Source organism: Macaca fascicularis, chromosome 17 (assembly GCF_037993035.2).
Source record: "Macaca fascicularis isolate 582-1 chromosome 17, T2T-MFA8v1.1".
Lineage (NCBI taxonomy): Eukaryota > Metazoa > Chordata > Mammalia > Primates > Cercopithecidae > Macaca > Macaca fascicularis.
Genome location: NC_088391.1, coordinates 22,135,984 through 22,153,247, shown reverse-complemented (window position 1 = coordinate 22,153,247; position 17,264 = coordinate 22,135,984). Strand labels below are relative to the sequence as shown.

The 17,264-nt window shown below is 40.5% G+C and overlaps 1 protein-coding gene across 27 annotated transcripts in view; it reads left to right on the top strand.

Annotated features, from left to right (window-relative positions):
* The window catches only part of EPSTI1 (epithelial stromal interaction 1), a 307,624-nt gene that overhangs the window by 112,149 nt on the left and 178,211 nt on the right, over positions 1-17,264 (top strand). For 4 of the 27 annotated variants that reach the window (XR_012426895.1, XM_074021923.1, XM_074021922.1 and 1 more), the window contains one exon: positions 781-1,586. The exons of the other annotated variants lie outside the window; for them this stretch is intronic. Coding sequence is in view for 3 of the 4 variants with exons in the window: in XM_074021923.1 (XP_073878024.1) it covers positions 781-789 (9 nt within the window). In the remaining variant the exon portion in view is untranslated. Of the gene's footprint in view, positions 1-780; positions 1,587-17,264 lie in introns of those variants that run through there. 27 annotated transcript variants of the gene reach the window in all.

The window sequence follows — 17,264 nt, the reverse complement described above, 5'->3', positions numbered from 1 at the left end:
ATTCAATAATTGCTTTTATATGTAAAAAAATACATTTTGATTTTTCTAGGGTCCTCTATTAGTTTTTTTGAGGCACCTAAGGTGGGTCACTTAAATCCCTTTAAATGATATTTCCTCTGATACAGCAGGTGAGGCTCTTTGGGATGCTGTGGAAACTCTTAATCCTATGTCTTCAAGGGCAGTTCAGCATTTCCTATGACCAATGAGGCAACCTGAGATTTTAATTTCCCCAAGTGTTAGAAGAAACAGCAATAGTGTGTATTCCATACATAACGTGGCCCAGCACTGCGGAAGGCTTGATAGAGGTCTCTTGACCCTTTGTACATGGTGTGAGTGGAGACTCATTAGTCTATCTCCCTACCTCAAGGTCCTCTTAGAAGTCACCTTTCTCCTGCATAATACAGCATAACCCTACTTGAGACATTTCCATTTAAATGGCTCTGTTCCACATGTGTTCTTCCTGTCCTAGCTGTAACTGTGGAGGTGGGTGACAACATTTTCGAACTATATTATTTGTGACCTCTGTTAGTCTAAGAACACAGCCAATAAGACATCACTTGACAAACCATTACATTATTGACCAAGACTATTTTGGGAATCAAATGCAATGTGACTTGAAAGAAAATAGTTTCGATGGTCATTTCAGTTGTTAATTTTTAAAAATGGTCATTTTAGCTTGATGCAGTAAGAGCGTTCTTTGCAGGAACTTCATTTTTGACTACAGAGGCTTTGACTTTTATTTTGCTGCTTGTGGTTATTTTCGTTTTCTTTTTCTTCCAGGGTATATGAGAAAATATTGACTCCTATCTGGCCTTCATCAACTGACCTCGAAAAGCCTCATGAGATGCTTTTTCTTAATGTGATTTTGTTCAGCTTCACTGTTTTTACCTTGATTTCAACTGCCCACACACTTGACCGTGCAGTCAGGAGTGACTGGCTTCTCCCTGTCCTCATTTATGCGTGTTTGGAGGAGCTGATTACTGAACTCATGTAATCTCTACTGCCGGGGAAATGCTACATTATTTTTCTAATTGGAAGTATAATTAATGTTGGTAAGGTAGAAAAAGAGGAAGTCGCTTGATGCTTTCAGGTTAATCAGAGCTATGGGTGCTACAGGCTTGTCTTTTTTTTTTTTTTTTTTTTTAGCAGTTTATTTATAGCTCATTTCTGGACTTTCAAACTCTCTGTTTCCAGAACCCCTTACATTTTCTGCCCCATGAATTCTTTTTTTCTTTATGAAATATTTTTTTTTCTTTTTTGTTATACTTTAAGTTGTAGGGTACATGTGCACAACGTGCAGGTTTGTTACATATGTGTACATGTGCCGTGTTGTTGTGCTGCACCCATTAACTCGTCACTTACATTAGGTATATCTCCTAATGCTGTCCCTAATGCTAGCATTAGGCTTGTCTTTCTAAGTGACACATTCTTATCTAATTCTCAGATCAGGTTTTGGAAAGCTTGGGGGTCTTTTTAGATTTTAATCCCTACTTTCTTAATCTGCGGTACAAATATGCACAAAAGAAAAATGTCTTATATTCTTTTAAACAAGTTTATAAATAAATTTTGAACTACTCTTGTACAAATCGGTCATTTTTATTTTTAATGAAAAGTTATTGGGGTTTTCTCTCTTGAAGGGCCTCCTTTTAATTCCCCTTTCCCGGCCATATAGATGAAATATAGTACTGTCATGACTGTTGGCTCTTGTTTGGGTCTTGACTTACTAATAGTGTTACCGTGATTTTCAGAGGGGAACAATTTATCTCCAGAAAGGCCAATGTTTGTATACAAATCAGCTAGACACAAATATAGACATCATATGTGGTTTGTAGGTGTTTCAGAAATTTGTTTTTTCTTTGCTCTGTGCAACCTATTTCCTACTGCTAGTTAGTTCGCTTTCTTATTCACTTCTGTGACCTTGAACCAGTTCACAGACCCTGGAGTGTAAGAGTATTGATTTTCTATGCTGTGCACTCTAGCTCAGTCCCTCTGTCCCCTCCGCCTCACCATCCCCCAGCCACCACATTGTATAGCGAAAGCATTGTATTCAATCCTAGAATAAAGGTAAACACAACAAATCATCTTTGCAGCTGGACAACCAATAATACTTTGCGGCATTAAGAGATCTTCTGTGTTACCAATCACTCTGTTGAAATGAACTTTCCAAATCTCTTTATTCAGGAAAACATGGGGATTTGAAATTCTTGGGCCAAAATACATCACTGAGGGGTTCACAGAGCTGGGCAAGGGTGCGCTAGGAAAGCGCCACATTGATGGGTGGGAGGTGACAGAGAACAGATGGTGTCAGGCAATGTCTCTGGAGTAAATAATGCAGATATTCTTGGTTGCGTCTCCTCTGCCAGATGAAGCTGTGTTCATGCTGTTGACACTAATACAAAATGTTTGGTCCATTTGAAATCCTTGTCATTGCCTTATATGGGGGAAACTCAGTCCCCCAGCCCGTGTTGGAAACATCACCAAACTGATTGTCAATGTACGGCTGTAGCAGACATTTTACTGTGATGGCGTGCAGCCATTTTGGCCCTACACCTGCCGGCCTGGCTACCTTACGGTTGTGTTCGGATTTTTGTGTCTATGCTTGGTGTGCCTCACTTGCTGCATTTTCCAGCATGTAGGAAAAACGGATGCTTTCTTACTTTGGAAGCTCTCAGGGAAGTTGGTGTCAGTTTCTCCTCCACTGCCTGACCTACCCCCCACTCCAAGATTTTGTGCAAATGTGTAGTTCTATCTTTTAAAAATTGTGCAGATATGGAAACTTGTGACTTCATGACCAAAACTATCTAGAATATGTGTGGGGGTGTAAGCTTCTTTCTTGATCAATTATCTATGTAGGCAGAGGTAACCAGGAAAGAAGCAAGAGTTGCTGCCTGAGGGAGCCCACCACTTTACTTTTCACATTTAATCTGCCATGTTGAATCAGCTGGAATAAAACCTGACTCGTAGATAACTCTGGACAGGAAATCCCAAAGTTCCACCATTTCTATACTTAATTTTAACATCCCTTTTTTTTTTTTTGTAGAAAATAAAAACAAGAAACAGATCATTCCAGTGTAAGGTGTGTGTTATAGAAACCTTAGGCAATGCAGATGTGTAATAAAATATTTAATAAACTTTTAAACACCTTCGTGTTTGGATTTATCACTTTTTCCTTTGTGTTTTATTCTTAGTATTATGTTGATAGATCTTAAAAAGTGCAAAGCAACAACCTCTACCCAGTGGCCTATTTTAACAAAATAAAGGATTTCCTCTACTACTGGGCTTAGTTATATTATAGTAGATAGGCAGATAGGAGCCGGCCAGGAGAGACCCCCCAGCCCCACCACCAGGAATGTCAGGCAACCATCAGGTGATGGTCAGCCAAGTGTTTTTTGTTGTTTCTTTTCTTTTGAGACAGAGTCTCACTCTGTTGCCCAGGCTGGAGTGCAGTGGCACGACCTCGGCTCACTGCAACCTCTGCCGTCCGGGTTCAAGAGGTTCTCCTGCCTCAGCCTCCCAAGTAGCTGGGATTACAGGCACCTGCCCGCCAGCACACCCAGCTCATTTTTGTATTTTCAGTAGAGACAGGGTTTTGCCATGTTGGCCAGGCTGGTCTCAAACTCCTGACCTCAGGTGATCCACCCGCCTCAGCATCCCAAAGTGCTAGGATTAGAGGCATGAGCCACGGCACCCGGCCGGTCAGCCAGTTGTTAAGCTGACTCTCTAAAATAATAATTGGTTGCAGCCCGTGCCAGGGAAAGGCAGTCTCCCAATAGATAGGAACACCTGAAACTGGTGGTCAGCAGCTTCTGATAAGATCTCAGGATTTGGGCGAGAAAGCTCAAGCATGTGCATTAAGAGGCAAAATGGCAAAGTTTAACTGATACATGACCTTCCAGGAACGTTCAACTGGTAAGGGAAGAACGTCTCAAGTAAGTATATGCACGACTCCAGTAAACACATTGGGCTTGCGGTGCCTCCCAAGTGCTGGCCGGCCACTGCGCATGCAGACAGCCCACCCCAAGGAAATCGTTGGCCCCAGAAGACTGCCAACATATAAAACCCCAAGTCAAAGGCCAAACCATGTACCCAATCTCCCAAGTTGCTCACTTGGCCTTCTTCCAAGTGTACGTGACTTCCTTTCATTCCTGCTCTAATTTTTTTTTCCGAGACAGAGTTTCGCTCTTGTTACCCAGGCTAGAGTACAGTGGCTCAATCTCGGCTCACCCAACCTCTGCCTCCCGGGTTCAAGTGATTCTCCTGCTTCAGCCTCCCGAGTAGCTGGGATTACAGGCATGTGCCACCATGCCCGGCTAATTTTGTATTTTTAGTAGAGACGGGGTTGGTGAGGCTAGTCTTGAACTCCTGACCTCAGGTGATCCGCCCGCCTCGGCCTCCCAAAGTGCTGGGATTACAGGCATGAGCCACTGTGCCAGGCCTCTAATACTTTTTAATCAACTCTCACTCCTGCTTTAAAACTTGTCTCAGTCTCTCTGCCTTATGCCCCTTGGTTGAACTTCTGAGGAAGCAAGAATTGAGGTTGGGGCAGACCAGTACGGATTCACTGCTGCTAACGGTTGTAGATAATACAGGTCAGGAGATCTTATTCCATTCACAGGATAGGCCTGAGAACTCACATTTTTTGTACATGTTTTGTATGTTTTCACACTAGAGACATTTCTTGTGGTCCCTAAATACTTTATGTTCAAAGGAAACGTTGCATTTTTTTCTTTAGATTGATTTTTTAAAAATCAAGAAGGCCACATATTTAATTTTGAGATTTGGTTGTCTTTCAGAAAGTATCTTTAGAAAAATTACGTTGTAGTTATAGTAAATGTAGACATATTTTGAAGTAAAATCCTTGACATTTATAAAGCCAAAAAATTCAAGTTAAAATTCAAATTTCTGTGATAACTCTGGCTAAAAACTTCTAATTTTTAAAAACATGTAATCATAAAAACAGTGCCTACAAGCTCAATTTTAAATTTCAGGGTATTAAGCAGATAGGTTGTAATTAGCTGGACTTGTTTGTCCAGCTATGAGAGGACGTGTTTGGAAGTGTGGCTGCCAGAGGAAGGAAAAGGAATTGTGTTAGAACTATCAGCAGGTTGAAGAAAATAGAAAGTTGTGGGCTCTTCTTTTTTAATAACTCAGTGGACTAGCACATCTAGAAACTAGCGCCGTGCTGATGTGCATGAAATAATATCGGAGTGAGGTATAATAACATTTATATATGGAGAAAGAATATACCTCTCCAGTTACCATGAGGATTGCAGAGAGAATAAATACATATTAGGCATTCCTTTAAGGAAGGGGCTCTGATTTGGAATTCCTCCCTCCCTTTAAAAATATTCCCTTGTTTAACAATAGAGTTTAAAAAGGATCACAGAGGATTATTATTTTTTTCTGCTTATAGAATTACATGCTCAAAAGTGAAGGTTTTTTTTTTTTTTTTTTTTAAGCCATATAAAGGCATATGGGAGAAGCATTTTCATGACATTTATTGCCATGTTGTTGTGCCATCTGCTGGGACAGAGGCTATAGGGAGAGCTGTACTGCAACACGCACCTCCCCTAGGAAGCTGATTTATTACAACCCCTTTGCTTTGCTGCTCAGCTGTAGGGCATGTGGTCCGAGCAGTCCTTCTCACCGTCCCTGGAGGACACTGACCACAGCTGAGCTGAAGGAATCATCGTCAGTCATCGGGGGGTGACATTTCGTTCTCTACAAAACGTTACACCAGTGACCGCCACCAGATTATGAACTGATTAGAAATTTCTATGTTTTAGAAAGCATAGTTGAGCTAAAATGAGTAGAAATTGTGCTTTAGTATAGAGAGAGCAGAAACTGATGGGAGAGGGATATTTGAAATTGGACATTGTAAATTAAAAAAAATCAGAAATCAACATTTAAATATATGTCTAGAGTTTGTTTTAAATGTGGCACAATGAAGACACAAAGTTAAGTGGTACAGGTCCTGTCCTTAGGCAATGGAGCGGTCAGAATAGGCTAGGTTATGGTGACTACAAAAAGCAGCCCCCACTTCTCCTTGGATTAGCAACACTTGTTTCTTGCCCATGCTGCACTTCATGCACAGGTCAGCAGAAGCCTCTGCTCACCTTAGTCAGTCAAGGACTGAGAAAGGCTCTGTTTGTTCTTATGCTTTCCATACACCAAGAGGAGGAGATGGTGGCAGTATTCTGTGCGAGGCAATGAAATGCTTTCTCCAGGAAATGACACATGCTACTTCCATTCACATGTCATTGGCCTGAACAAATCATGTGGCTATTCCTAATTTTAAAAGTGTGGGAAAGAAAATCCTACAATTTTCTGCAATGTACAAAGGAGGAAGAGAACAAGAACATTTGTAAATAACCCGAATTATCCCCAGAAGGAACACACTCTGCAGTTGAAGAAGGAAGACACAGACATATGAAAGCTTAAGATCAAAGACACAAAGAAATATAAAACAATAGCAAAAACCCAGTTCAATTCAAACTCTAGTAAGGAACTAATATAGGCCAGGCACTGTGCTAGGCATGGAGACTACAATATTGTACAAACCAGCCACTAAAGAACTCTAGTATGAGTCACACACACACACACACACACACACAGAAAGAGAGAGAGAGAGAGGGAAAAATGAGATAGAAACTATGCAAAGCAATGAGACAAGAAACATAACACAAACAGCTTTTGGTACCATATCAAGTAGCTTGAACTTTTAAAAGGTTATAAGCAGGGCATGGACCTGATTAGATTTAGCTTTTTATTTTAAATAAATCATGAGTGGACCCAAGAAAGATAGGTTTGAGGGAGGAAAGCCCAGAAGCAGGGCAATCTGCTAGAAGGCTGGAGGTGATTACATCAGTTCAAGGTGACCCATGATGAGAGTCCTGAGCTAGAGCCGTGAGAGTATGGATGAGGACAAAAGAATGAGCATGTGTAATTCTCAGGATATTAAAAAACAGGGGACTTTGTGAATGACTAGATATAGATGGAGACTGACGAATCGAAGATGAGTTTCATATTTCTAGCCTGTGTAAATACATTGATGGTGATGTAGCCATAAAGACAAAATTTGTAGTATTTCAGAGGAAGGGAGATTTGGTGTGGTCAATAAAGAGTTTCAAAGACTATAGAATAAAATTCCATGAGCTCAGGGACATTGTTTTGTTCAATGCTGTATTCTCAGTTTCGTGAACGGTGCCTAGCACGTAGTAGTGATTCAATAAGTATTTGGTAAATGAATGGATTTGATAAAAGAGGAAATTTTTTACAGATGGAAAGAAATAAGTATGGTGGTGGTTGGTGAAGGATTGGGTGCAGGGACATTTAAAGCAAGCCACAGTGATGCAGTGATGGTGGTGAGCATGTGTTTAGGGGACATTGAGGAGGGAGAATATAGAGGCTAGAGTAACTCCATCTTGTATACTAATCTGATATGTTGACTTCTGATTAATCCCAGTTCTGAAAATGCCTCTAAAATTTCTATTTTATCTACTGTTAAGAGTGTGTAATTACCAATAATTCCTGCCCTTAAGTCAAAATAACCTTGATGTTATCGTAAACACATACATCTTCCCCTTAGGCAAATTCCCTATGATTTGTAAGCCCTGGGTCTGTGGGGTAACAGTGTAGTGTAGGGATCCACCATTCGCAGCCACTTGAGATATGGCTTCTGTTCATAAATCCCTATTAAGTATTTCATTCTGAGAATCTGGAATTGTCAGCTTCTTTCTTCAGCTCCTCACCTTCCTTGGTCTTTGGGAGTAGGTTTTTATAGGTCTGCTCACCTCAGAACACACACACACACAGAGACAGAAAGAGAGAGAGAGAGAGAGAGAGAAGACTAGTGTGGTTGCTGCTCGGAAGTGGGAGACAAGATATAGGAGAGGAGAAACACCCTGGAACAGAACTTCTCTCAATGTTTTGGAATTTGTCCCAGTTAATTGGCCAACCCCAGGTGTGGTAATCGAGGATAGAAAGATTCCTGGGATAAGGATATCATATTAAGCTAATCAGTTATGAATAGCCCCAAGCCCCGCCAATAGCAGCTGCTGATGCAAACCAAAGGGCTGGCTTTGCCCCTTTACAGGCAAAAAGGGAGTTGGCAATGCCTGTCCTTTAATCCCTGCAGATGGTTAGCAATGCCATGAGCCATAGCATTTTGGAAAAGGGGAACCACTGGGTTTCTGGAAGATATGAGAATGTAGCTCTGCCACTCACTAATGTTGAAACCTTAGACAAACTTCTTATCTCCACTTTACTTCATAGGATAGGTGGTAGACAAACTGATGGGATAAGTGCTCTTAAAAGGTAAATGTGAATGCAAGGTAGGAGAGTAGCAGGGAAATGCTATATTATTTTTGAATGAAAAGATACTTTCTCAACTCCTCTCTTCATTACTAAAAATGTTGGTCCTTCTTTCTTCCTACCTTATCACCATTTTCTAGATCACCTGGCCATGTATACATGCAGGCCTCAACAGTCTTCCTCTCTTCTCGTAATTATCCCTGCATAATTGATTGGCAGGGATGATCAATTCTACCACCACAATATCTTTAGCAACTTTCCCTTTTATTTCAAGTTTACTACCATCCTCTTTAATTGGTTTCTTGAGATGTTTTACAGAGACCATTGTCAGAAAAAAACCATTGGGTCTTTTTGCCTCCTGCACTTCACTTCTATGGCACAAAGGAATCTTTTGAGGAAGTGCGTGTGTCTTTTTAAGGTTTGTGCTAGCCAAGCAGGGAGAAGGCTTGGAATGCTAAGATAGGTACTCAACAATTGGAGAAGGCAGGTTTTAATGAATTCAAGAAAAGATTGTTTTAATTCTACTTCTCAAGAGGAAACTCAAAAGAATCGGTAAGCTTTCAAAATTATAATTCTATCTTTGCAATCACACATGTTGTCCATGCTGCAGACAAAAGGAAAAGACATTCAGAGCCAAGGTGGCTGCACACTCCCACTGAGAAACTCGGAGTTTTAAAAAGACGTGCCAAAAAGTGGAAAGAGGCACGCTGCCAAAGATTATGTGAAAGAAAGGCAAGAACCAGTAATAGATCAGAAGGACCAAAGACCAGAGTGAGCTGAGGCTTAGAGAAAAAAAAAAGTAAAGATAACGGAGAGCTCTTAAATTTAGAGCAAGAATAAGGGAGGAAGAGGCTCGCTGCCTGAGGCCAGTGGTGTGATGTTGATGGATGACATGAAGAAAACAGAACTCCTTTCTTCCCATTTAGTCCTGTCTTCTCTGTCAAGGAGAGTGATCTTTGGACTGAATAGGGTAGAATGAACATTGTTAAGAGAAAATTGAAGCCCAAGATGGGTGTAGAGATTATGCGAGAGCATGCATCCGCTGTAAATGAGCCGAAAGTTCTGGCTCTGAATGAATTACAGTGCAGAGCTCTGAAAAACGTGCGAATGAATTCTCCCTACTTAAGAGGGGGGAGCTTTGGAGGTGGAGAAGGAGAGAGAAGTGAAACCTTCCTTGCAAAAATTGTAACAGTGAGAAAATTATGGCAGTGAAAGAGATCTGATTTAACCAACCCCCATCTTGCCTTTAGCCTTCAAACTGCCCTTAATTATTCCTGGGCTTGGGTCTACCTAGCTTTGGGAGACATTTAGTTAATAGGTTAAATGATAATACCTTCCTTGCAAACTTAACCACCTTTGTAAAGCTAATGAGAGACCACCAGGCTAGGAGGAGGATGGGAGCCTGAATTCTGCTAAGGTGTAGACATAAACGATTGCCAGCCATTATTCCAGAGGTCACAGGGTATGCAACTTCCCAATTACTCCTGCAGACAACATCACTATTGTAGAACCTAAGATTGGCTTTTGAGATGTCTTTTCAAGTTTTATGCATGTCTGACACTGTTGGCTCCACCTGGACCCACTAATTGCTCCTGTGACCCCACCCAGAAGTGACTCAGTGCATGAGGACCATTTCCCACACTTTTATGATTGTACCCCCAACCAATCAGCAGCAAGCACCCATGGCCTAACTGTGCCCCCATCTCTTTATCCTTGAAAAACCCTAGCCTTTGAATTTCCAAGGAGACTGATTTGAGTAATAATAAATTCCTGTGTCCTGTTTAGCTGGCTCTACGTGTGTAAAATTCTTTCTCTATTGCAATTCCCCTGCCTTCATAAATCAGCTCTATCTGGGCAGTAGACAAGAAGAACCCACTAGGCAATTACAAAAGCATGCCAACTGGAGATAAGCCAAGCCCATGACCCGGGAATTGTAGAATCCAGTTTTGGAAAGGACCCTAGATATCTACTTCAACCATTACCCAATGCATAACTAAATGTACATGTAGAGATGGTTTACAAAGAGTCAATGATTCTTATGATAGGCCCAGCTTATCTGGTATTTGATTCTCTTCCCTTAATGCTTAGTCCTTAATGTGGAGATCATTTTACAGTTGTCAAAATCATCTTTCTCCCGAAAGGACACAAAGATAGATATGTACCCGCCCCCCACCACGCTACACCCTTTGTTCTGCTCTCTAATCTTTGCACATACCAGAGATTTCATAAGTTCTGTGAGTACCTGTTTTTCTGCACGTACCAGAGATTTCGTAAGTTCTGTGAGTATCTGTTTTTCTGCACGTACCAGAGATTTTGTAAGTTCTGAGGCAAGGTCACAAGACATGTTGAAGTAAGATAAACTCTTGCTGCCATAAACCTGCTCTCCCGCCTCAAAGGTTGAACCGAAATATCAGAAATGGCGGGAACCAATCATAGTTAGCCAAATCGCCTTGTTCAAACACTAGCCAATCATATATCTGATTTGTATAATAACTCTATGCCCACTTTTCTTAGACTATATAACACTGCTCGGAGCTCAGTGGGGGAGCTCTCCTGCCCGTCTTGTTTCGCGAGCGAGTGAGAGTTCCAGGTTCGAACCTGTAATAAAGATCCTTGCTGCTTAGCTTTGACTCTGGACTCTGGTGGTCTTCTTCGGGGAATAAACGGTCTGGGCATAACACTCCTTCCTTCCTTCCTTCCTTTCTTTCTTTTCTCTTTTCTTTCTTTCCTTTTCTTTCCTTCTTTCCACAGACATTTGTTGAGTGCACGCTATATTGGTGGTGTGTAGGAAAATAAGACATAGCTCTTGCCCTTAGGTGTTTATAGTTAATTACAGGGAAAACAATCTGATTTTAGTTTTTACTTTTTCAACATGTAGTGATTAAGTGCAGAAAGAGCAAATAAAAATGTAAGATGAGAAGCTTAAATCTTCCTGTCGAAAATGAGTGAAGAAATTTACCAACTCCTTTTTTCTGTTTCAGAATGGTTTCCCTGCCCTTTTCTATGTAAGTGAATCTTTTTAGTGGCTAAATAAACCTCTGGGCTACCTCACAATCTGGAGTGTTTCCTCAAGGACCTGGGTGTCATCTCTTCTAAATGTAATCAACAAGGAAGCTAAGGCTTTAGCTTCCGGTTTCCTAAGAGGAGAGGGGTCTAACTTCAGTTGTTGTCTGACTCCAAATTGCAAAGCCTAACTAACGGTAATGGGATGTATCCACTTAGCTATACAAGAGTGAGAATTCTTTCTGGTCTTTGCCATTTCTTTAGCAGATTGCCTGTAATGTGCATCACTTTCTGGTTTAATGCTTATTTAATAATAAAACTGTTTTCCTTTTACCTTTGTAGAAAGCTTTTCTGGGTTAGGAGGACATTTCATTTTTAATTATCTTTCCCCAGGAATGCTCACTATGCGCCAGGCACTCCTCCAGGCACCAGAGATATAGCATTAAAAAAGACAGAAGCTGGCCGGGCGCAGTGGCTCAAGCCTGTAATCCCAGCACTTTGGGAGGCCGAGACGGGCAGATCACGAGGTCAGGAGATCGAGACCATCCTGGCTAACACGGTGAAACCCCGTCTCTACTACAAAATACAAAAAAACTAGCTGGGCGAGGTGGCAGGCGCCTGTAGTCCCAGCTACTCGGGAGGCTGAGGCAGGAGAATGGCGTGAACCTGGGAGGCGGAGCTTGCAGTGAGTTGAGATCCGGCCACTGCACTCCAGCCTGGGCGACAGAGCGAGACTCTGTCTCAAAAAAAAAAAAAAAAAAAAAAAAAAAAGAAGCTGCCCTCATGAAGCTCATATTCTAGGACAGATAGATACAAAACAATAAGAATAATATCTAAGGAAATCATGCAGGCAGCACATTAGAAGGCATAGGTGCAGTAAGCCATGTGTAAACAATTGAGTATGATGAGCTGTGTAAGGAACACTGGGAGTTCAAAGGAGAGAGAGGTAAGTTATCCCGGGGCAGTTGAGGACTTGATGTTTGAGCTGAATCTTGAAAGATAAATGATTTTGAAAATAGCTCGTTGCTTTGGGGGAGGAGTGGAGCTGGTATTCCGGGAAGTGGAAGATATTTGATCAAAGAACTGTACATGACAGCAGAGTACATTAGGGGAAGTCTGCATAATCAGCATCTCATTTGATACCATCAACAACCAGAGGCAGAGATTTTTTTCTTGTTCTTCCTTTTTCTGTCTTCTTTTTCCTCCTCTCCTGCTCCTTCTCCTACTCTTCTGGTAATGATTCATACTGTTGACGCATACTGAGTTTACTATCTGCTAAAATCTTTAAACTTTTTCACACACATTGTTCCTGAGTCATATCACCCTAATCTGTATTTGCTGGCATACGTTTTATTCTCAGTAACCTTGTATGAGTTTATGTGTGTGTATGTGTTGTGTATTGAAGAAGAGTTGAAATGACTGAAGTAGTTAGGCTGAATTAAACAAAACTCTGGAAATGATGACAGTCATCTCCCATACTTAAAGGTCTATCATGGGGAAGAGAAATCCATTTTTTTCCATGTGACTGTTAGAACTAGAGGGTGGTACTTTAGGGATATAGATTTCTACTCTGTGCCAAGAAAAGCTTATAGAAGTTGATTTCAGAGTTGACCAGGTATGTCTCTCAAGAAATCCCTTGGGGAGAGGGTGAGGTCTTGGAAAAAATACAGACTCCTGGGCCCCATCCTTGACTTACATCACAAATCTTGTTACCAGGGACCAGGAATTTGCAATAACAGGGCCTCCAGGAAAATCCCCAGGTACACTGACATTTGGAAACTTCAAGAGAGTTAATATACCTTTTTTTGAGAGCCCTTGCAACCTGGGGAAACTTTGATCCTATGAGACCCTAGAAAGAGGAACCACAGAACATTCATTTTCTTTGGGATGTGGTGAGTCTGATGACTGTATAACTAGGATGATTATTGAGAACTGAAACTAAAGTCCTAAACCCCTCAGTCGACTGAACAGGCTGCCTCTTGGCCAAGAGGACCCCAGAGAAACCTTTTAAAAACTGAGTTTCTGGCTATCACAGGACAAGAGGTCAGACTCACCTCTTTATCTTCCCTCCCTTTTGTGGTTTAGACACAACATCTGACCAGCATTTAATGTTAAAATAGAGATCACGAGACTGTCAGAACAGACTTTTTGTTCACAATGACATACCACATTATAAACAGGACCGAAGTCCATGGTTAAGTCATGGACTCCTACAGTTAAAGAAGAAACTATGTTCCAATTGCCACAAGGCTTTTCTTTTTCTCTAGCAGCTAAACAGGCACTGGCTTTGAGATAAGCAATATTAAAAAATTGCAGCTCATCCACCAGCAGAGCTGACTGAGGCCCCCTGCTCCACAAGCCAGAACTACAGCTTTGATTGAATGAAAGACTGGTTTCAGTATCTTTCTTCTGATAAGAGACCACCTACAGATGGACTAGTTCTGGCCGGGTTACAGATGCTGTGCATTTGAGTGCCTTCCTTTCCCTGCTTCACCTTTTGACACATAGGGCTTATTGTAATATATTTCAATGTTAAGTCTCCACCCAGGGGAAACATGAGATGCATGTAACACGCATGTTTATTCAGTGTGTATGCCTTGTTCCCCCTTCATGAATATCTGGATGAAAGACTGTATATCTGCTCCTATAACCTGTTGAATATATACATATATTTGGCCAACCTGTTCAACAACATGTATATCTCATCCTTCTCTCCGTCAAAGTACCTGTTAACTGACAGAGGCCTCTCACAGAAGCTACAGTTCTCAGCCTGTCAGAATGGCCACACTGCAGGCTGTGACTCTTTATAACAAATAAAGTCTCCTTTCTCAATTTGTGATTTTTAAGTTGATACCATAGAATTCGTCTTTCAAATCAGGACACTTTTAAGAGTGAAAGGAAGTGCTAAAAATCCTGGTATCTTTTTTGAAATATTTATTTACTAATTGATAAATACTTTTTTATTGTATTGATAGATCTGCCAAATGATTATATTTAAACACTATTTCAAAAACATTTTTTTCTAGAAAGTAGAATAACATATATCTGTGTACACCAAAGAAAACTTTTGAAATGTCTTTACATATATTAAAAAGTAGAACTTTTAAAATAATGTAATCAGAATAATTACCCCTTTAGTCATTTTTTAAAAACACATTTGTCTTGAATACCATGTCATTCTATTTTTCTAAAGAATGTTTTCTTTTCCTTATATGGTCTTGCTATGTTAAGATTTTAAATAAAATTGTCCAATATTTTCCTCAAATTTGCATTTAATGACTAATACATTTGAAAGGAACCTTCTCTGTAGACCATATCAAGATTGAGAATATACTCTCTTTAACGTACTTTATTTGTTTAGTTTCTTCATGTTTGGTGGGGATACACTTTGGTGTCTTCTTGTTTTTAAGACTTGCTACTAATAATCCCAATTGTCTAAACATGTGGAAAGCTAAAGTTTTTTGAAATTCCATTCATTGAAAATGTTGATAAAAGATTTCTAACTGATTTGGACAAATTCAGCCCAGATTTAGAGAGCTAATTCTTAGAATTCAACAAAAAGATACTTAGATTGATTTACAAATTATTTCTTCAAAGGCTCAAATATTTCTGAAATTCTCCTTATGGCAGACAGCAGAGAGAGAAAAACACATGATACTGCCTTATATTTAAAATCATTTTTGCAAAAACTAGTTTAGATATTTTAAGTGTATACGTATATATATTATTGATAAATTCTTAGTGACTGCTACCATTTTGATTGGTAGATTATTACTACTTGTTTGAGTACAAGTACCAATCATGTTGCACAACATCTAATTCCAAGTACATTTCTGCTCCATAATTCTTTAGAAAAAAACATGCTTTTACAATGACACTGTGCTATACCACAATTTGTACTTAATTACGATGCAAAGATAACTTTAGTTTGAAATTTTAAAAACAATTTATGATAGCACTGATTCATTTAACTGGATTTACAATGATATCTCACTCTAGTAATGTCAGGTGTTTTTACCATCAGCAAAATAAAATTCCAAATGTTTTACTTTGATACCATGAATTGGATGAAAAAAAAGGAATCATTGTTGAAAATAACTGTTTTCCAATTTGAAGCATCTGACTCCATTTCTATAAAAGTGGCATCATTTAATTGTTTGAAACTTCTCTTCTGCCGTTGGATCCGGCACCTTACCATCTATCACTTTGTAGGGGAGGAGACCTGCTTTTCCTCTCTGCAGCTTACGTTCATGCCCCCTATAACAAAAGACAGATGAATCAGAGGAAAGCTTACATGTTTATTTAACATACATTTTACATGAAATAGGAGCTTTCGTAAGGAAATAAATACCTGAAGAAACAGTTAAACTTGTGTATTTTTTAAACCTGTGTATTTTTATGCTGGGTTTGATGAAGAGAGGAGACTCGTAGAGAAATATAATAGGGTGAAGAGTATGACATAATCATTATTTGATCCAAATGAAAAGCCATGCTTCACAGGATACTTTGCTCGTCTGCACGTGTCAAGTCCTCGCGTTCATGCACAGTATTTGAGAGTAGATACTAATACTTCAGCAGATTCGTGTCTTCTATTTTTCATGTGGTCACTGATGTCATATGGCCCCCAGGGTAAATGTTGATAAACATTTTGGAATTTATAGGTTTGTCATTCTCATGAACAAAGTATTTGATTTTCCGTTACACATTTCCTTTCACTTTTTGAGCCCATTAATGCCAAAACATTTTTTGCAAAGTTAAAATGCGTTACCAAATAACATTACTTAATAGTTGTCGATTTATACAGCATACCATTAATGTTAAAACTGCTGTTGCAAGAGCATTTAGACTCTTTTTCATATGCTATGTGGGAGGAATGCTCGACCTCTATTTCCCATAAATATTGTATACATACCTAGACTAAAATATCCTGTGTTTTCCACTGATAGCACTGAATGGCAGCCTGCTGTCTTCAGGCATCTCAAATTGAAGTCACTACAGTTGACTGGTACATCAAGGGACCAGCAGGGGCCACAGTACCAAATCTTCTCTCCCCATTATCCCAGATAAAAATAGTGTGCTGCCTGTAGCTGCTAGCACACTTTCTCTGCTAAGGGAGCACCCCATAAGCTTTTCTGGAAAAGAAAGTGTTAGTTAAGTTGTGTTGCAGGTTGGATTCTCCAGAGGCAGATGCTGAGAAGTTTGGGGCCCAAGAGGTTTATTTGGCACCAATACCTGTGGAAGAGAGAAGAAGCAGGGTTGGGCAGCGAAAGATGTCCAGGGGTGATACGGGCATGACAAAGTCTTGGCCAGAGGCTGTCTCTGTACCGTCCACAGTGGGGTATGTGCCGTGCAGTGACATGATGATAGCTCACTGCAACCTCAGCCTCCCAGGCTCAGGCAATCCTCCTGCCTCAGCCTCCTCCTCAAGTCCTCCTCTGAAGAGGTAGCTGGACATCACATCGTTGTCTACCACATAGTATGTCTAGATAAGGTTGGGAAAAGTGAGGTCGGTTATCCCTGGGCATCCTCTGGTTTAACAAGAGTGGGAACTCAGTTGACTGCTCTTGTTTCATATACCACTAGACAAGTTCACAGCAGAAAGTGAAAGCACCACCAGGAACAGTGACTCATGCCTGTATTTCTAGTATTTAGGGAGAGGGAGGCAGGAGGATCGCTTGAGGCCAGGAGTTTGAGACCAGCCTGGGCAACATAGTGAGATCCTGTCTCTACAAAAATTTAAAAAATTAGCCAGGTGTAGTGGTGCACACCTATGGTGCCATCTACTCAGGAGGCTGAGGGAGGAGGATCACTTAACCCAGGAGGCCGAGGCTGCAGTGAGCTGTGACCACACCAATGCACTTCAGCCTGGGCAACAGATGGAGAGCCTGTCTCAAAAAAAAAAAAAAAAAGTGAAGGCACCAAGTGGCAGTTGTCACAGGCTGTGGCCT